The 22,185-nt window shown below is 49.4% G+C and overlaps 1 protein-coding gene across 1 annotated transcript in view; it reads left to right on the forward strand.

The window, feature by feature from the left end:
* Positions 1-21,504, forward strand: part of CDC26 (cell division cycle 26) — a 109,037-nt gene extending 87,533 nt beyond the window's left edge. The window contains exons 2-3 of the mRNA XM_082263168.1: positions 12,214-12,303; positions 21,250-21,504. Of these exons, the coding sequence (XP_082119294.1) occupies positions 12,223-12,303; positions 21,250-21,423 (255 nt within the window). The 5' untranslated portion in view covers positions 12,214-12,222 and the 3' untranslated portion in view covers positions 21,424-21,504. The remainder of the gene's footprint in view (positions 1-12,213; positions 12,304-21,249) is intronic.
* Positions 21,505-22,185: the final 681 nt, after the last annotated feature.

Raw genomic sequence — 22,185 nt, forward strand, 5'->3', positions numbered from 1 at the left:
CTCTATGTACCGTGCTGAGCCAATTACAGCAAGCGGTGTATTCTATTATTGCATACAAAGCCTGCTCTGATTGGCTGAGTCAGAGAGGCGGGCTTATAAACCTTTGCCAATCTGAGCAGGCTTTGTATGCAATAATAGAATACACAGCTTGCTGTGATTGGCTCAACGTGGTACATAGAGTATTACAGCACAGGGACGTTCTGTAAGTATTAATAATAGAGAAGTTCTGTATGTAGCAGAAGCTTCAGTACATATCAGGGCACATCCAGGGGGCTAAAATATTTAATAGGGACGTGATGGCTCCCCTGATGTTATGAAATGGTGTTGCCTCAGAAGAGGGGGTAGTCTTATACAGCGAGTATAGGGCAAAACCGCAGGCGTAGACACAAACTAGGGATGCACCGAAATTTCTGGCCGAAAATGGGCCTATCCCATTTCGGCCGAAAATGGGTTAAAAATGCCGAAATTAATGGCCGCCGTGAGAAAGGAGGAGGGTGCAGCGTAGGTTTGAAAAGTCCCGCCTCTGGCCGGCCGCCCGCCTCTCAATGATGTCCCTACTACGATCTGTGCATGAATGAACTGATAAAACGGGCGGGCGAGCGGCTGCTAATAGCTATAACTATGTGAGCGCTTCACTTCCCTGTCATGCGGGTATCTCCTCTGACAGGGAAGTGAAGCGCTCACATAGTTATAGCTATTAGTGGCCACTCGCCCGCCCGGTGTGTTAGTTCATTCATGCACAGATCGTAGTAGTGACATCACAGGGAGGCGGGCTGCCGGCCAGAGGTGCGTCTTTTGAAAGGAAGGACACAGGAGGAGCAGAGTGAGACTCAGTAAGGAGATTGCATCCTTGGGATGGGGAGGGACGCTGAGGCGGGGGGGGGGGGGGGTGTGCTGCCGAGAGGGACGCTGAGGCAGTGGGGAGGGGGGATGGGGGAGAGCTGAGGCAGCTTACCAATGGTATTAGTATTATGCAGCATGAGGGGGTTAATGTATTGTCACTGCTGGTCACTGATGCATTAGTGACCGACCAGTGGCAGTTAATTAACCCCTTTGTGCTGCATTAGTGCAACCAGTATCAGTGCAACCAGTGTTAATTAACACTGATACTGGTTGCACTAATGCAGCACAAAGGGGTTAATTAACTGCCACTGGTCGGTCACTAATGCATCAGTGACCAGCAGTGGCAATACATTAACCCCCTCATGCTGCATAATACTAATACCATTGGTAATTAAATTAACCTCTTGCCAACCCGTCTCAGTACATATACTGTGACAGGGTGGCAGCGACAAGTGTACGTCGCTGCCTGCTTTTGGTGTATGCCCCTCTTCTATCTATTTTAAATTTATTTGGGGGGGAAAAGTCATTTTCGGTTTTCGGCCATGGGCATCCTGCATTTTCGGTTTCGGCCCAGAATTTTCATTTCGGTGCATCCCTAACACAAACATTGCAGGAGTGGACAGTCCTGGTCATACATTCAGCGGGTGCGGGTTTAATAAAACGGTCCCACGTAGGGCTCTAGTTTATACAACCCTCAACACAGCAGCAGCCTAATTACTCACCAACTTAGAACACAGACCATAGCGTGGGTTTAAATTCACTAATTTCAATGTGTGTACAGGTTCGTCAGAAGTAATCCAGGTACAGAGTGCCATCACTTTACACAGAGGAACAATAGATCCAAAAGGTTAATGCCTCCTGAGGGACTTGTCCTCCTCAGGAAAAGGGCAAGTCCCTCGAGATGCGTTAGCCTTTTGGACCTATTGTTCCTCCGAGTGATGTGCTGGCGCTCTGTACCTGGATTACTTCTGACGACCTGGTACACACGTCAGATGGTAACTAAATAATACAGAACTTGGGGATAATGCACAAGGCTGGCAGGTCCTCTGTTTTATGGTTGCAATTTGTCCAAACAACCCCAGTCTTGTGAGGGCAGCAAAGTGTGGTATGTCCATGTCAGCCAACATTGGAGTAAGGAAACATCTCAGTACAACTTCCAAGAGCAGGAGGTGTACAGACAGCCCCCCCCCCCCCATACATTATACAGACAGGGTCCCCTCCCCCATACACTGTACATTATACAGAGTCCCCCCCATATACTATACATTATAAGGACAGGGTCCCCTCCACCATACACTGTACATTATAAGGACAGGGTCCACTCCCCATACAGTGTACATTATACAGACAGGGTGACACATCTCTCAGTGCCCCGGACATATAATAATGGTGTGTTTGTGTAGAGGCCGGATGAGCTCTCATCTTCGCCTGACAGGTTCTCTTTCAGAGGTCTACATACAGTGGTCTGTACACAGGAAGAATGGGGTGACACCGACTGATACTCACTCCGCTCGGCCTCCCTCAGCTCTGCTAACGGATACTCCACACACGCTGCTTCCGCCTCCAGACCGGAAGTGATGTAATTCCCTGACGCGGTGCACGCTGGGAGCCGAAGGCAGAGAGACCAGACAAGCAAGTGATACGGTGAGTGGGGCAGCTTGTCATAGCGGGATACATAGAAGGCACTATAAGTCCCAACATGTCCTACATACAGGGCCCAGATTCACTGTATAGAGGGATACTACAACTCCCTGCATGCCCCCTTCTGTACACAGGGATACTACAACTCCCTGCATGTCCCCTTCTGTACACAGGGATACTACAACTCCCTGCATGCCCCCTTCTGTACACAGGGATACTACAACTCCCTGCATGCCCTCCTTCTGTACACAGGGATACTACAACTCCCTGCATGCCCTCCTTCTATACACAGGGATACTACAACCCCCTGCATGCCCCCTTCTGTACACAGGGATACTACAACCCCCTGCATGCCCCCTTCTGTACACAGGGATACTACAACTCCCTGCATGCCCCCTTCTGTATACAGGGATACTACAACCCCCTGCATGCCCCCTTCTGTACACAGGGATACTACAACTCCCTGCATGCCCCCTTCTGTACACAGGGATACTACAACTCCCTGCATGCCCCCTTCTGTATACAGGGATACTACAACTCCCTGCATGCCCTCCTTCTGTATACAGGGATACTGCAACTCCCTGCATGCCCCCCTTCTGTACACAGGGGTACTACAACTCCCTGCATGCCCTCCTTCTATACACAGGGATACTACAAGTCCCTGCATGCCCTCCTTCTGTATACAGGGATACTACAACTCCCTGCATGCCCTCCTTCTGTATACAGAGATACTACAACTCCCTGCATGCCCTCCTTCTATACACAGGGATACTACAAGTCCCTGCATGCCCCCCTTCTGTATACAGAGATACTACAACTCCCTGCATGCCCCCCCTTCTGTACACAGGGATACTACAACTCCCTGCATGCCCCCCTTCTGTATACAGGGATACTACAACTCCCTGCATGCCCCCCTTCTGTACACAGGGGTACTACAACTCCCTGCATGCCCTCCTTCTGTATACAGGGATACTACAAGTACCTGCATGCCCCCTTCTGTACACAGGGGTACTACAACTCCCTGCATGCCCCCTTCTGTACACAGGGGTACTACAACTCCCTGCATGCCCCCCTTCTGTACACAGGGGTACTACAACTCCCTGCATGCCCTCCTTCTATACACAGGGATACTACAAGTCCCTGCATGCCCTCCTTCTGTATACAGGGATACTACAACTCCCTGCATGCCCTCCTTCTGTATACAGAGATACTACAACTCCCTGCATGCCCTCCTTCTATACACAGGGATACTACAAGTCCCTGCATGCCCCCTTCTGTATACAGAGATACTACAACTCCCCGCATGCCCTCCTTCTGTATACGGGAGTACTACAACTCCCTGCATGCCCCCTTCTGTACACAGGGATACTACAACTCCCTGCATGTCCCCTTCTGTACACAGGGATACTACAACTCCCTGCATGCCCCCTTCTGTACACAGGGATACTACAACTCCCTGCATGCCCTCCTTCTGTACACAGGGATACTACAACTCCCTGCATGCCCTCCTTCTATACACAGGGATACTACAACCCCCTGCATGCCCCCTTCTGTACACAGGGATACTACAACCCCCTGCATGCCCCCTTCTGTACACAGGGATACTACAACTCCCTGCATGCCCCCTTCTGTATACAGGGATACTACAACCCCCTGCATGCCCCCTTCTGTACACAGGGATACTACAACTCCCTGCATGCCCCCTTCTGTACACAGGGATACTACAACTCCCTGCATGCCCCCTTCTGTATACAGGGATACTACAACTCCCTGCATGCCCTCCTTCTGTATACAGGGATACTGCAACTCCCTGCATGCCCCCCTTCTGTACACAGGGGTACTACAACTCCCTGCATGCCCTCCTTCTATACACAGGGATACTACAAGTCCCTGCATGCCCTCCTTCTGTATACAGGGATACTACAACTCCCTGCATGCCCTCCTTCTGTATACAGAGATACTACAACTCCCTGCATGCCCTCCTTCTATACACAGGGATACTACAAGTCCCTGCATGCCCCCCTTCTGTATACAGAGATACTACAACTCCCTGCATGCCCCCCCTTCTGTACACAGGGATACTACAACTCCCTGCATGCCCCCCTTCTGTATACAGGGATACTACAACTCCCTGCATGCCCCCCTTCTGTACACAGGGGTACTACAACTCCCTGCATGCCCTCCTTCTGTATACAGGGATACTACAAGTACCTGCATGCCCCCTTCTGTACACAGGGGTACTACAACTCCCTGCATGCCCCCTTCTGTACACAGGGGTACTACAACTCCCTGCATGCCCCCCTTCTGTACACAGGGGTACTACAACTCCCTGCATGCCCTCCTTCTATACACAGGGATACTACAAGTCCCTGCATGCCCTCCTTCTGTATACAGGGATACTACAACTCCCTGCATGCCCTCCTTCTGTATACAGAGATACTACAACTCCCTGCATGCCCTCCTTCTATACACAGGGATACTACAAGTCCCTGCATGCCCCCTTCTGTATACAGAGATACTACAACTCCCCGCATGCCCTCCTTCTGTATACGGGAGTACTACAACTCCCTGCATGCCCCCTTCTGTACACAGGGATACTACAACTCCCTGCATGTCCCCTTCTGTACACAGGGATACTACAACTCCCTGCATGCCCCCTTCTGTACACAGGGATACTACAACTCCCTGCATGCCCTCCTTCTGTACACAGGGATACTACAACTCCCTGCATGCCCTCCTTCTATACACAGGGATACTACAACCCCCTGCATGCCCCCTTCTGTACACAGGGATACTACAACCCCCTGCATGCCCCCTTCTGTACACAGGGATACTACAACTCCCTGCATGCCCCCTTCTGTACACAGGGGTACTACAACTCCCTGCATGCCCTCCTTCTATACACAGGGATACTACAAGTCCCTGCATGCCCTCCTTCTGTATACAGGGATACTACAACTCCCTGCATGCCCTCCTTCTGTATACAGAGATACTACAACTCCCTGCATGCCCTCCTTCTATACACAGGGATACTACAAGTCCCTGCATGCCCTCCTTCTGTATACAGGGATACTACAACTCCCTGCATGCCCTCCTTCTGTATACAGAGATACTACAACTCCCTGCATGCCCTCCTTCTATACACAGGGATACTACAAGTCCCTGCATGCCCCCCTTCTGTATACAGAGATACTACAACTCCCTGCATGCCCCCCCTTCTGTACACAGGGATACTACAACTCCCTGCATGCCCCCCTTCTGTATACAGGGATACTACAACTCCCTGCATGCCCCCCTTCTGTACACAGGGGTACTACAACTCCCTGCATGCCCTCCTTCTGTATACAGGGATACTACAAGTACCTGCATGCCCCCTTCTGTACACAGGGGTACTACAACTCCCTGCATGCCCCCTTCTGTACACAGGGGTACTACAACTCCCTGCATGCCCCCCTTCTGTACACAGGGGTACTACAACTCCCTGCATGCCCTCCTTCTATACACAGGGATACTACAAGTCCCTGCATGCCCTCCTTCTGTATACAGGGATACTACAACTCCCTGCATGCCCTCCTTCTGTATACAGAGATACTACAACTCCCTGCATGCCCTCCTTCTATACACAGGGATACTACAAGTCCCTGCATGCCCCCTTCTGTATACAGAGATACTACAACTCCCCGCATGCCCTCCTTCTGTATACGGGAGTACTACAACTCCCTGCATGCCCCCTTCTGTACACAGGGATACTACAACTCCCTGCATGTCCCCTTCTGTACACAGGGATACTACAACTCCCTGCATGCCCCCTTCTGTACACAGGGATACTACAACTCCCTGCATGCCCTCCTTCTGTACACAGGGATACTACAACTCCCTGCATGCCCTCCTTCTATACACAGGGATACTACAACCCCCTGCATGCCCCCTTCTGTACACAGGGATACTACAACCCCCTGCATGCCCCCTTCTGTACACAGGGATACTACAACTCCCTGCATGCCCCCTTCTGTACACAGGGATACTACAACTCCCTGCATGCCCCCTTCTGTATACAGGGATACTACAACTCCCTGCATGCCCTCCTTCTGTATACAGGGATACTGCAACTCCCTGCATGCCCCCCTTCTGTACACAGGGGTACTACAACTCCCTGCATGCCCTCCTTCTATACACAGGGATACTACAAGTCCCTGCATGCCCTCCTTCTGTATACAGGGATACTACAACTCCCTGCATGCCCTCCTTCTGTATACAGAGATACTACAACTCCCTGCATGCCCTCCTTCTATACACAGGGATACTACAAGTCCCTGCATGCCCCCCTTCTGTATACAGAGATACTACAACTCCCTGCATGCCCCCCCTTCTGTACACAGGGATACTACAACTCCCTGCATGCCCCCCTTCTGTATACAGGGATACTACAACTCCCTGCATGCCCCCCTTCTGTACACAGGGGTACTACAACTCCCTGCATGCCCTCCTTCTGTATACAGGGATACTACAAGTACCTGCATGCCCCCTTCTGTACACAGGGGTACTACAACTCCCTGCATGCCCCCTTCTGTACACAGGGGTACTACAACTCCCTGCATGCCCCCCTTCTGTACACAGGGGTACTACAACTCCCTGCATGCCCTCCTTCTATACACAGGGATACTACAAGTCCCTGCATGCCCTCCTTCTGTATACAGGGATACTACAACTCCCTGCATGCCCTCCTTCTGTATACAGAGATACTACAACTCCCTGCATGCCCTCCTTCTATACACAGGGATACTACAAGTCCCTGCATGCCCCCTTCTGTATACAGAGATACTACAACTCCCCGCATGCCCTCCTTCTGTATACGGGAGTACTACAACTCCCTGCATGCCCTCCTTCTGTACACAGGGATACTACAAGTCCCTGCATGCCCATCTTCTATACACAGGGATACTACAAGTCCCTGCATGCCCCCCTTCTGTATACAGAGATACTACAACTCCCTGCATGCCCTCCTGTATACAGGGATACTACAAGTCCCTGCATGCCCTCCTTCTGTATACAGGGATACTACAAGTACCTGCATGCCCCCTTCTGTACACAGGGGTACTATAACTCCCTGCATGCCCCCCTTCTGTACACAGGGGTACTACAACTCCCTGCATGCCCCCCTTCTGTACACAGGGGTACTACAACTCCCTGCATGCCCTCCTTCTGTATACAGAGATACTACAACTCCCTGCATGCCCTCCTTCTATACACAGGGATACTACAAGTCCCTGCATGCCCTCCTTCTGTATACAGGGATACTACAACTCCCTGCATGCCCTCCTTCTGTATACAGAGATACTACAACTCCCTGCATGCCCTCCTTCTATACACAGGGATACTACAAGTCCCTGCATGCCCCCCTTCTGTATACAGAGATACTACAACTGCCCGCATGCCCTCCTTCTGTATACGGGAGTACTACAAGTCCCTGCATGCCCTCCTTCTGTACACAGGGATACTACAAGTCCCTGCATGCCCTCCTTTATACAGGGATACTACAAGTCCCTGCATGCCCTCCTTCTGTATACAGGGATACTACAAGTCCCTGCATGCCCTCCTTCTGTATACGGGAGTACTACAACTCCCTGCATGCCCTCCTTCTGTATACAGAGATAATACAAGTACCTGCATGCCCCCCTTCTGTATACAGAGATTATACAAGTACCTGCATGCCCCCTTCTGTATACAGAGATAGTTACTACACGTACCCTCATGCCTCCTTTTTGTATACAGAGATACTACAAGTCCCTGCATGCCCTCCTTCTGTACACAGGGATACTACAAGTACCCTCATGCCTCTTTTCTGCATACAGAGATACTACAAGTCCCTGCATGCCCTCCTTCTATACACAGGGATACTACAACTCCCTGCATGCCCCCTTCTGTACACAGGGATACTACAGCTCCCTGCATGCCCCCTTCTGTACACAGGGATACTACAACTCCCTGCATGCCCCCCTTCTGTACACAGGGATACTACAAGTACCTGCATGCCCCCTTCTGTACACAGGGGTACTACAACTCCCTGCATGCCCCCCTTCTGTACACAGGGGTACTACAACTCCCTGCATGCCCCCCTTCTGTATACAGGGATACTACAACTCCCTGCATGCCCTCCTTCTGTACACAGGGATACTACAAGTCCCTGCATGCCCTCCTTCTATACACAGGGATACTACAACTCCCTGCATGCCCTCCTTCTATACACAGGGATACTACAACTCCCTGCATGCCCCCCTTCTGTACACAGGGATACTACAAGTACCTGCATGCCCCCTTCTGTACACAGGGGTACTACAACTCCCTGCATGCCCCCCTTCTGTACACAGGGGTACTACAACTCCCTGCATGCCCCCCTTCTGTACACAGGGGTACTACAACTCCCTGCATGCCCCCCTTCTGTACACAGGGGTACTACAACTCCCTGCATGCCCTCCTTCTGTATACAGAGATACTACAACTCCCTGCATGCCCTCCTTCTATACACAGGGATACTACAAGTCCCTGCATGCCCCCCCTTCTGTATACAGAGATACTACAACTCCCCGCATGCCCTCCTTCTGTATACGGGAGTACTACAACTCCCTGCATGCCCTCCTTCTGTACACAGGGATACTACAAGTCCCTGCATGCCCTTCTTCTATACACAGGGATACTACAAGTCCCTGCATGCCCCCCTTCTGTATACAGAGATACTACAACTCCCTGCATGCCCTCCTGTATACAGGGATACTACAAGTCCCTGCATGCCCTCCTTCTGTATACAGGAATACTACAAGTCCCTGCATGCTCTCCTTCTGTATACAGGAATACTACAAGTCCCTGCATGCCTCCTTCTGTATACAGGGATACTACAAGTCCCTGCATGCCCCCCTTCTGTATACAGAGATAGTTACTACAAGTACCCTCATGCCTCCTTTCTGTATACAGAGATACTACAAGTCCCTGCATGCCCTCCTTCTGTACACAGGGATACTACAAGTACCCTCATGCCTCTTTTCTGTATACAGAGATACTACAAGTCCCTGCATGCCCTCCTTCTATACACAGGGATACTACAACTCCCTGCATGCCCCCTTCTGTACACAGGGATACTACAACTCCCTGCATGCCCCCCTTCTGTACACAGGGATACTACAACTCCCTGCATGCCCTCCTTCTGTACACAGGGATACTACAACTCCCTGCATGCCCCATTCTGTACACAGGGATACTACAACTCCCTGCATGCCCCCCTTCTGTACACAGGGATACTACAACTCCCTGCATGCCCTCCTTCTGTACACAGGGATACTACAACTCCCTGCATGCCCCCTTCTGTACACAGGGATACTACAACTCCCTGCATGCCCCCCTTCTGTACACAGGGATACTACAACTCCCTGCATGCCCTCCTTCTGTACACAGGGATACTACAACTCCCTGCATGCCCCCCTTCTGTACACAGGGATACTACAAGTACCTGCATGCCCCCCTTCTGTACACAGGGGTACTACAACTCCCTGCATGCCCCCCTTCTGTACACAGGGGTACTACAACTCCCTGCATGCCCCCCTTCTGTATACAGGGATACTACAACTCCCTGCATGCCCTCCTTCTGTATACAGGGATACTACAACTCCCTGCATGCCCTCCTTCTGTACACAGGGGTACTACAAGTCCCTGCATGCCCTCCTTCTGTACACAGGGATACTACAAGTCCCTGCATGCCCTCCTTCTGTATACAGGGATACTACAACTCCCTGCATGCCCTCCTTCTGTATACAGGGATACTACAACTCCCTGCATGCCCTCCTTCTGTACACAGGGGTACTACAAGTCCCTGCATGCCCTCCTTCTGTACACAGGGATACTACAAGTCCCTGCATGCCCTCCTTCTATACACAGGGATACTACAACTCCCTGCATGCCCCCTTCTGTACACAGGGATACTACAAGTACCTGCATGCCCCCCTTCTGTACACAGGGGTACTACAACTCCCTGCATGCCCCCCTTCTGTACACAGGGGTACTACAACTCCCTGCATGCCCCCCTTCTGTACACAGGGATACTACAACTCCCTGCATGCCCTCCTTCTGTATACAGAGATACTACAACTCCCTGCATGCCCTCCTTCTATACACAGGGATACTACAAGTCCCTGCATGCCCTCCTTCTGTATACGGGAGTACTACAACTCCCTGCATGCCCTCCTTCTGTACACAGGGATACTACAAGTCCCTGCATGCCCTTCTTCTATACACAGGGATACTACAAGTCCCTGCATGCCCCCCTTCTGTATACAGAGATACTACAACTCCCTGCATGCCCTCCTGTATACAAGGATACTACAAGTCCCTGCATGCCCTCCTTCTGTATACAGGAATACTACAAGTCCCTGCATGCCCTCCTTCTGTATACAGGGATACTACAAGTCCCTGCATGCCCCCCTTCTGTATACAGAGATAATACAAGTACCTGCATGCCCCCTTCTGTATACAGAGATAGTTACTACAAGTACCTGCATGCCCCCTTCTGTACACAGGGATACTACAAGTACCCTCATGCCTCCTTTCTGTATACAGAGATACTACAAGTCCCTGCATGCCCTCCTTCTGTACACAGGGATACTACAAGTACCCTCATGCCTCTTTTCTGTATACAGAGATACTACAAGTCCCTGTATGCCCTCCTTCTGTATACAGGGGTACTACAAGTCCCTGCATGCCCTCCTTCTTTATACAGGGGTACTACAAGTCCCTGCATGCCCCCCTTCTGTATACATAGATACTACAAGTCCCTGCATGCCCTCCTTTTGTATACAGGGGTACTACAAGTCCCTGCATGCCCTCCTTCTGTACACAGGGGTACTACAAGTCCCTGCATGCCCTCCTTCTGTACACAGGGGTACTACAAGTCCCTGCATGCCCTCATTCTTTATACAGGGGTACTACAAGTCCCTGCATGCCCTCCTGTATACAGGGGTACTACAAGTCCATGCACGCCCTCCTTCTTTATACAGGGGTACTACAAGTCCCTGCACGCCCTCCTGTATACAGGGGTACTACAGAGCCATGTCGGGTTTTATGTTCTAGTAGCACTATGTGCCCTCAGCCCACCCTGGAACCTGCAGAGGATTTTCCTTGGCAAAATCTAGTGCACATGTTCTTGTTCTGCCCCCTTTCCTCTTCAACGTCCTTCAATATCCACTAGCTTTGCATTGGAACTAATGATAGATACAATCTCATCTTCATGTCTGTGCAGTGGCCCTAATGATAGTGACTTTATCTAGAACTAATGTTAAAAATGTTCTCTTGGCTTTTGTGTCTATTCCTTCTTTTTTTAGATTGTAAGCAGTTTGGTGGTAGTTTGCATTCCTAGTGTTATGGTTGCAGCCTCTACATGTCTTCATCCTATAGAGTCCTGCAGAAGCAGTGCCATTCATACCATCATTATCAACACTGAATGATTTGGATGCCGTCCTTTTATGTTGATTCCCCCTTATGTTTGCTGTCGTGTTTTAGACCACGTTCTACACATAGTCATTGTTTGCCCTCAAGCTGCCTTCTCACATGACTGCTCTATTTTATTGGTGTTTATCAGTTTGGGCTTCCATTCCTGTGACTAACAGGCTTGTCTTATGATTTAATACTGTACTGCCTTTGGCCCTGTTGCATGATGTATGAACTTTGAAATCTCTATTCAATATAGATTGCAAGATGCTGCGCAGGAAGCCCACACGCCTGGAACTGAAACTTGATGATATTGAGGAATTTGAAAGTATCCGTAAAGAACTGGAGGTGAGAAAACCACATGGGGGGGGGGGGGGGAGTGGTCTTTTTTTACAAATAATTATAATTCTTTACAGCAGAACTCAACAAGCAAGACAGGAAGTAGTTAAAGCGGAGTTCCACACAGAAAATTTTTTTTTTTTATATAAATACCCTCAGGACAGTCAGGGCTAGTGCATTTAAGCAACAATAGCCTCTGAACTGTCCCCTGTTTCACTTACCTTTTTAGAAGAAATACTTACCTTGAAAATGTCTTGTCCAGCGCTGCCATCTCAGGTGTGGGCAGCTGAAGCCGGAGCTTCCTCTTCGGTGACGTTGGAGTCCCAGAATACCCTGCACCGGCCCTGCTCCTCACTTCCAGGGCAGGCGCGTCATCCCTGCACAGCTTCTGGGCATGCCCAGAAGCTGTTCAGCAGGCAATAATGCGCCTTCACCGGAAGTGACGAGCAGGGCCAGTGCAGGTGCATTGACTCCTGGGATCGATGATGTTCATCTCCTAGTAGTCAATGCAAGCAGGAAGTGACGTCGGTGGCCGTGTCCGCAGAGGGAGGAAGAGGAAGGAAGGTAAGTATATTTTCTTTAAAAACAATGTAAGTGAATGAAAAAAAAATTGTAATTATCCAATTGTTTTTCAGGTAAAAAAAAGCAAGCGGATGGTGAAAAGTACATTTTGAGCGTGGAACTCCGCTTTTAAAAGAAAAGGTTTTGCTTTTAGCAGGGAACCCCTTATTTTCCTATATTTTCTGCATCAGTGACAGCCAGGCAACTAACATTGTCAGGAGAGGTCAGCCATAGCAGCCGTACAGGTTTCATTTAACCACTTAAAGTGGAGCTCCAGTACCCAGAACAGATTTTTTTTTTTTTTTTTAAAAAGCTCCTCTGTGATCGTTATTTTTAGATTTACATTAGACAATTTTTGCAACCTTTTTACCTCCGAGGAACCTTTGGCAAAAAGTTTGAGATCTCGGGGGAACCCCTGAAATATTGTTTACATCTACAGCTCACAGAACATTGGTGTGAGCAGCGAGCTGTTAATATAGCAACAATTATTTTTTGAAATCACAAGCAAAACAGAATCAATATTAAAATGTACCTGTTTATTGTAAAACTTGTGCTTGCCTTTTTCTGCACAGATGGTCAATTCTGGGTCAAACTTGAGATAAGCAGTGTGCAGGGGGTCAGGAGGGCATACTACATGGGGGACAGTAGGGCACATTACTTGGGAGCAGGTCACATTATGGGGCACACAGCCGGGCACATTACATAGAAGCAGGGCACCTGGGATCAGAGCACTTTACATTGGACCAGGGCACATGAGATCACAGCACCTTACATGGGATCAGGGCAAATGGCAGGGAAACAGTCATTTCATTTGTAGAGCTAAGCAGGCAAGTGGCTCTGATTTGTTTTTCTCTTTTGCTCCTTGACGGACACAGCTCCTGATCTTCTTGACCATTGGGTTATACTGCCCCCTACAGGAGTAGGACACTAGGCAGAAAAAAAATTGACTATGCCAATGGGCAGTCTCAGGAGGTATACTCCCCCCCCCCCCCCCTCTGCTATAGGTACTCAGTTTTTTTTCCTGCCGAGTCAGGAGTAAGGACCTAGTTCCTTGCTGGGATCTCTGGTCTTTTTTTTTCTTTTTAGATAGATTTTTTTCTCCTGTTTTTTTTTTTTTTTTTTTCCTGTGAGATCTACAATCAACTGCTGGACTGTGCGACAGGCTGGACAATCTAGATCCAGTAGTCACCCCTGTCTGGCCAGCGAGCTCGCTCAGACCTCAGCTCCACACTAGGTCGGCCGCGACCTAGCCCCACTGGACAGGGGCTGGCCTGCGAGTTAATCGCTTCGCGAGGTCGCATATGACCGGGGTATCGGCCTGAGTCACAGCGTTCCTCTTGGCCGACAGCCCCCCATTATGATGGCGAGGAGGTTCTGTCTAGAGCGGTGCCTGTTTTGTTCCTGGTATGGTGAGTAGCGGTTTCCCCTTGGAGTGTTTTTGGGGTGGACGTGGGCCCCTCCTTGTGACGGTCGGACCCCTGGGTTCCCCTCCTTTTTATTAGGCCCCCTCCCTGAGTTTGATGGTCCTGTGGGTCATCTATCCCCCCCATCCCCTCTCCATGTATACTGGGGTTGTATGGTGGTCTGGCTACCTCCTGAAGCTGGGACAGGGTGTTGTACTGGCGATGGGGAGGGTGCACCATCGGCGATCAGCTTGTGGGGGGGGGGGGGGGGCGGGCTGGACCTGGTGGTAGGGGCTCCTGCCATGGCCCCCTTTTTCCGATTTGTGCCTTGCCTTGACCTTAGGGATTCCTCCTGGGAGCCTCGTGGAGCCGCCATTTTGTTGTAGCTTACTTACTGTATAGGCTGGTGGCCATGTTTGTGTAGTCGCAGTGACCATTATTCGTTAGTCCGGCATTTAAATCAATGGCAGCAATTACTGTGGAGCCTTCTGGGCAGCGTTTTTAGCTGTGGGAGCCCCTCCTTATCCCCTGGTGCTCGCTCCTGGGCCTCTTACCTTCCTGGACGCCACACGTGGAGTACTTTGATCCTGGTGCTGCCGGTGACTACCTGGTGGGGTGGTGAGTCTGGCAGAGTCCTCTCTCTCTCTGCTGCAGGATCGTGGGGTGCTCTGTTGCTGGTGACCAGGTGGTGTCTTTTTGCACTTTAGTGGGGTACCCCTATTCCTCATGAAGTCTTTTGAGCACAATTCCCCACTTGACCCCCTCTCAGAGCCTGCGGGGCCCTCTATTGATGCACTGACAGCTGTCCTAGAGTCCTTTATGTCCCGGGTGGAGGTGGCTTTTGGGCAGTGTGGTAGTAAAAAGTGCCCCCCACCTTCTCCTGCTTCATCTGTCGTCTCAGATCCTAAATCTGATCTGGCCGCCACAGAGAGAGCCCACCCTGAGGGGTCTGTGGCCATGCGCCCTGAGTTCTCAGATAGTGGGGATGATTCCTCCACTCCTGTAGCCACGCACGAAAAGGCGCTGGTGGACACACTGATTGTGTCTGTGCGTGAGACTTTAAAAATGGAGGACGCAGCTGAAGCTGCGGCGGAGGCCCCGGTTCCCTTTGGCACTTACAAGCCGTCTAGAGCCGCAAAGGTGTTTCCGTTTCCTGCCTATGTTGACAGATTTGTCGCAAAAGAGTAAAAACCCCCAAAATGTCCCTTTGTGGTCCCTAAGCGATTTGCTGTGAGGTACCCCTTTGAAGAGTCCCTCCTTAAGAAGTGGACTGTTACACCAGTGGAGGATCCCACGGTTTCCAGGTTGATTCCTGTAGAAGAATCACCAGCTTTTAAGGATCCGGCTGACAGAAAGACGGAGGCTGTGGCCCACAGTATGTTCACTGTGGCTGGCTCGTTACTCAGACCGGTCTTCACCATTGCCCTGGTGTCAAAAACTCTGACCGAGTGGGCTAAGCTTTTACGCCGTGACCTGGAGGGTGAGCAGCTTCCCCCTACCTTTGCTGAGCTGGCGGACCAGTTGGTCCAGGGGCTGCAGGTTATCTGTGATGCCGCTCCCCTGCTTTCTAGACTGTCTGTTTCGGCAGTGGTCCTTAGTAAGTGTGTTTTGTGGCACAAATGTTGGTCTGCGGACCAGACCGTTAAAAAAGCCTTAACTGCTCTTCCATTTCCAGGGGATCACCTGTTTGGAGCTACCCTGGATGACATCCTTAAGAGTCTCACGGGGAGGAAGAACACCTTTCTTCGGCAGGGTAGTAAGAGTAAGGAACCTCGTTGCAGAATGTGGCCCGTCCCTCTTGGCTTACAGGAAGTTTTTTTCATCCCTCATGGTCGGCTGACAAGGGTTCAAAGCCTTTCAAGACCTCTTCGGGAAGAAGTGACCTTGGTCTGGCAAGTCCAAAGTGGGTTTCTCCAGACTCCGTAGACAAGGCTCCTTCTGCATGAAGGTGCGCCCTCATCCCTGCCTGTGTTGGGGGGATGTGTTTGCTGGCTTCCAGACCAGTGGACTTCCCTGGTGCAAGACAAGTGGATCCACAAAGTGATACTCTCTGGCTACAAGATTGAATTTCGTTCTTACCCTCCAGAAATGTTCTTTCCTTCCAATGTGCATCTTTCCCTGGACAGATTGCAAGTCTAATTTGGGGCGGTGCAAGACCTGTTGCTTCAAGGGGTGATTGTTCGGGTTCCAACTTCGGAACGGTTTTAGGAGTTTTATTCAAACCTGTTCACAGTCCCGAAGAAAGAAGGCAAGGTGCGTCCAATTCTGGATCTCAAGGCTCTGAACTGCTTTGTGCGGGTACATAAGTTCAGAATGAAGTCTATTCGCAAGGTGGTGGCATCCCTGCATCAGGGGGATTTCCTTGACTCTATTGACATCAAGGACGCTTACACATTCCAATATGTGTCTGTCACCAGCGAATTCTCCGCTTTGCTGTGGGAGCGGGAACATTATCAGTTTGTGGCGTTACCCTTTGGTCTCCCCTCTGCTCTTCATGTTTTCACAAAGGTGTTGGCCCCCGGTGCTGGCATTGTAACATCAGCGAGGGTTCGCTGATGTTACAATCAGCGATCCCTCGCAGGGACCTCGTATGGAACTGTGCAAACTGGACTATCTGGTTCTGACCCTGGACTCTAGCCAGAGTGTTCCTTCCTCTGGACAAGCTCCAGAAGTTGCATGCTGCAATTCATGTCTTGCTGTCCAGCGGTGGTTGTCCCTCCAGACTTGCATGAGGGTGCTGGGCCTGAGGGTTTCTACCTTTTGAGGCAGTCCAGTTTGCACAGTTCCATACGAGGTCCCTGCAAAGGGAGATCTTGGTCAAATGGGACAAGTGTCCGAAATCTATGGCCAATCAAATCCGGCTGAGCCGAAAAACAAAAGGGTCTCTGATCTGGTGGCTTCGCTCTGCAGCTCTTTGCCAGGGCACATCTTTTCTCCCCCTTTATTGGACAGTGGTTACCATGGATGCCAGTCTGTCTGGGTGGGGAGGTGTCCTTGGTCGGAACTCGGCTCAGGGACACTGGAAGAGTCCAGACTCCCGGTCAGTGTCCTGGAACTCTGAGCAATCAGGCTGTTCCTGAATCACTGGATGGATTGCCTTCAGGGGTGTCCGGTGCAAATCCAATCAGAAAATGCCACGGCCGTGGCTTATGTCAATCACCAGAGGGGAACAAGAAGAGTATTGGCAGTCTGGGAGGTGGCCGGCGTTCTTCACTGGGCAGAACGGTTCGTTCCGGCCCTCTCCACTCTACACATTCCAGGGGTGAAAAATTGGCAGACGGATTATCTGTCGGTGGGCGTTGGAACATGGGAAGTGGTCCCTTCATTCGAGGGGGGTTTCAGCAGCTGTGTCTCCGGTGGGGCACCCCCAAGGTGGATCTGTTGGTGTCCCAGCTCAACAGGAAGGTGCACAGGTTTGTGGCACGGTCATGGGATCCGCTAGCAGATGCCACAGACAAGCTGATGGCTCCCTGGGGCCAGTATTGTCTGATTTATGCCCTCCCTCCTCTCAAACTTCTGGTGAGACTCTTGCACAGGATCAAGGCAGAAGGAATTTCCGGTCGTTCTAGTGCCCCTGGATTGGCCTCGCCGGTCCTGGTACGCTGACCTGGTGCGGCTGGTCGCCGACGCCCCCTGGAGACTACCTCCCGGAGGATCTGCTGTCCCAAGAGCCAATCTTCCATCCCACTTTACACTGGCTTTGACAGCTTGGCTGTTGAAAGCCAGGTGCTGAAGGATAGAGGTTTGTCTGGGACATTTGAATCAGTGATTCCTACACTGAAAGCTAGAAAGTCTACTTCTAGAAAGATCTACCATCGTACGTGAAAAGCATACATTTAGTGGTGTGAGTCACTTTGTGTTCACCCTCGCTCTTTTTGGGTGGCTCGGGAGATTCTCTTGCTTACGCTGTCTCCGAAGGTGGCTTTTGTGGTGGCTATCCCCTCTGTGCGCAGGTTGTCAGAATTGATGGTGGTGTCTTGTTGTTCCCCTTATTTGGTGGTCCACAAAGATAAGGTGGTTCTTTGTCCATCGTTCATTCCAAAGATTGTCTCTGATTTCTATCTGAATGAGGAAATTGTATTGCCTTCCCTGTGTCCCAGGCCAAAACATCCTAAGGAAAATGCGTTGCATTCCCTGGATTTGGTTCCGGCTATTTGGGTGTACCTGGTAGCTACGGAGTCTTTTAGGAAGTCAGACTAACTATTTGTGCTTATGGCTAGGCCTCAAAAAAAAGGGGACTATCCTCTTCATCTGCGACAATTTTCTAGATGGATCAGACAGACGGTGACTCTACACGGGCGCTCAGTGCTTCTTGGGCATTCCGTCATCAGGTGTCAGTATTGCAAGTGTGCAAGGCGGGGCTTCTTGGTTGTCAGTGCACACTTTCACAAAATTTTAAAAAGTGGATGTTTTGGCATCTGCGGATGCCTCTTTTGGCAGCAAGGTTTTGCAGGCTGCTGTTTAGGGGGCTTGTTCCCTCTTTGGGAGCGTACTGTTTTTTTAGGTGGGCTCCAGTTGTTTTGGTTGAGCTCCTGTTACCTGGTTGGCTACGGTTTAGCCTTGGGAATTTTTTCGTGCTGTTCCCACCTCTCATGTTTGACACTGCTTTGGGACGTCTCAAAGGTCAAGAAGATGACGAGCCGTGTCAGTCAGTGAACGAAAGAGAAAATTGGATTTTTGACTATAACATAAAATCCATTTCTCTGATGTTCATTGACGGAAACCGCACCCACCCCTCTATGGAGTTGTAATACTTCTGACACTGCTTGTAACAAAACTGAGTATCTATAACAGAGAGGGAGATTATACCTCCTGGGACCACCCATAGGCATAGTCAAGTACTTTTTCTGTCTAGTGTCCTACTCCTGTAGGGGGCAGTATAACCCAATGGTCCAAAAGATCAGGAGCTGTGTCTGTCGATAAACATCAGAGAAATTGATTTTACGGTTCTCTGATTTTACGGTAAGTCAAAATAATGGAAAGTCAAAATTTCCATTATTTTTTTTCTGCCACGCTGTTCCCCGCCGGCCCTTACTCCAATTTTCTCTTCCTGTCTATCCTGGGCGATGTCACATAAAAGCACCCAGGATGGGGAGGAGGGGGCCTGCAGCCCTGTGCAGCTACACATGGGAGAGCCGCTTGCTTGTGTAGCTGTGCGTGAGTCAGCCGAGAGAGTGCAACCTATCTGTCAGCTGCCTGTGACTGATGGGTAAATCACAGAGAAGCCCCGGGGTTCAATCCCAGTTGAGAAACACTGGCTTACGTTCTTACACCTTTACACCCCTATGGATCAAAGCAGTTTTTACATTTTTTTTTTTGGCTATGTTCTTATCTTTCACAATAACACTGTCAATATTTGAGGGAGAAGTAATGCTAAAGTTCTATTGGCCATACTTCTGTTGGTCACTGGAGTGCACTTAGTTCTGCACTCCTGTGTCCCAGATTACTGCTGTCGGCTGACAGCACAGAGCTGGTCAAGGCTCTGCAGGGATCCCGACAATCATGTTGGGATCAGCCCACATGAATGACTGGCAGCTGGCTCGGCCTCTCAGCGCCCCCTCCACTGTCCAGGGCTTCAGTGAGCACTGGAGGTTCAGAGCAGAGAGACAGTGACTGACAGTTGTGCTCAGATAATACCCGAGAATTTAGGGATTAGCAGTCCTTGAACCTTCAGTTCTCAGTGTAGAGCTAGCAATTTACAGCCATCTAGATGAGTATGTATGTTTACTTTTTTTTTTTCTTATTCCTGCTTTTCTCTTTTAAACAATAACTCCACTTTTGTGGAAAAAATATACCAAAAAAATAAATCACAAACAATTTCTACACAAGGCCTATTGTGATTTAATGTTGTTAAATAAATTAAAGGCTTTCTGTACACAGTTGGTCCCAGTAATGTAATTTCCGGCTTGTGTGATTGACTTACTGATTCTCCCAGAAGTCTGCACTAAGTCAGATTTGGGGCAAAAAATTTAATTTTTGGTGAGATACTCTCAATGGGAAATCACATCTAAAGAGATGCAGACCCTGCAGTTTTTCTAATGAGAGCCTTGCAGGTACAGCAGCTGATTGCTAATTATAAAATCACTTCCATACAGTTCCACTCTGCACATGGATTCTTCAGAATAACAAAAAGTAGTTAAAGTTTGTTAAAATCTCTGCAATGTGCATTTATCACCCAGAAGGGAACGTTTTTTTTTTTCTCAAATAAAGAGTAAGGCCCCGTACACACGGGCCGAATGTCGGGTGGCATTGGCCGGTACAATAAAAACCGTCCGTCATTCGGCCCGTGTGTACTGCAGCCAGTCTGAGAGAAGCTGGCATGACTAAAAAGGTCTGCCAGCTGGCTCCTAAAAAGCGATCTCAGCCAATGGCTGAGAGCGCTGACCGGAGTGTTCTGGCGAGGGGCCTTTCCCCTGTCAGAACAGAATAGCACAGTAGGGGAGATTGTTGTAATAACATCAGATTTTTTTTTTCGTTTAGCCTGCTTGGTTGAACGAAAAAAAAAAACTGTGTGTACGGCTGGCTTCTGTCGGACATGCATGCTTGAAAACCAGCACAGCATTCAAACGACTCAGGATCAGCGTTCTCAGCGACAGAGAGCCCTTATCAGAGTGTTCTGGCAGGGGGGGGCCTGTCCCCCTGTCAGAACACAACAGTTTAGCGGGGGAGATCGCTGGACTAAACTTGCATGGTTAGTACTATGGCTCCAAGTTTTTTCATTCAACCCCGTGGGGTTAAATGGGGAAAAAAAAACGAATAGTGTATACCTGGCTTTAGTCTATAGGCATAGAAGTGCCTGAAGGAAGGATCATTAGATATTCACAGCAAACTGGCCACCCAGTGCTTCATTAGATAACAAATGGGTGGGATTGGGAACTCCTTAATTGTTTAATGAAACACATTTCTGCATGAGGCTCAATGTTTGGGTATTCCTTCTTTTTCCTTTCATTAACATTTATATATATCTTTTTTTTTTTTTTTTTTTTTGTAGAGTCGAAAAAAACAGCGAGAAGAGGTGGATCTGTCCGCCAGTGAGGAAGATGCTGCTGTGTCTCTCAGTGGTGACTCTAAAACGAGAGAGCAGACTATACATGACCGCATTGGATACAAACCACAGCCAAAGCCCAACAGCCACACCGTACAGTTTGGAAACTTTGAGTTTTAGACCAATGGGCTCCTACTCCTACCAATAAAGGGGACTTTGTTTTTTTTTTTTTTTATGAACTGAGAGATCTGTTTAATGAGCTATTGCGCAAGCACATAATAATTTGTGTGGAATCCATTTGTTTTTTTCTTTTTTTTTGCCATATTTTTCCAGTGCTTGGTGACATTTTTTTTTGGTAAAAACAAGAGTAACTGTTCTAGTATATTATAATGCCTTTTGGAAAGGTCCTATTCCAGTGAACCTGTGACTTCTTAAAGTGAATTTATATTCTGAACCAAAGTTCTTTGTGTCATCGAAAGTTTGTTTCTAAATGTTAGCGCCTGGGCACCCTGGTTGAAAAAAGCTGCTCTACACCAATGTCTTAGAGCACTGACCGCAGTGTTCTGGTGGGGGGGGGGTACTGTCCCACTGTCAGAACACAATGGAACAGCAAGGGAGAACGCTGTGCTAATGTCTGCCCCCTGGGTTAATCGGAAATAAAAAAAATAGTGCGTACTAGGCTTAAGAATGCTTTCAAAAATATATTTTGTTTGTTTTTTTATTGATTTACAAAATGCAAAGTAAGCGAACTGAAGAAAAATCTAAATCAAATCAATAATTGGTGTGACTACACCTTGGCTTCAAACCAGCACCAATTCTTACACGTGCACAGTCAGGTTTTGTAAGATTAGAGTCAGGTGTATGATTAACCAATTATACCAAGCAGGTGCTTGTGATCACTTTCATATGTAGGTTGAAACAGAGTCATTAACTGAAATGGAA

The sequence above is a fragment of the Pelophylax lessonae genome (genome assembly GCF_965119305.1).
Source record: "Pelophylax lessonae genome assembly, chromosome: 7".
Lineage (NCBI taxonomy): Eukaryota > Metazoa > Chordata > Amphibia > Anura > Ranidae > Pelophylax > Pelophylax lessonae.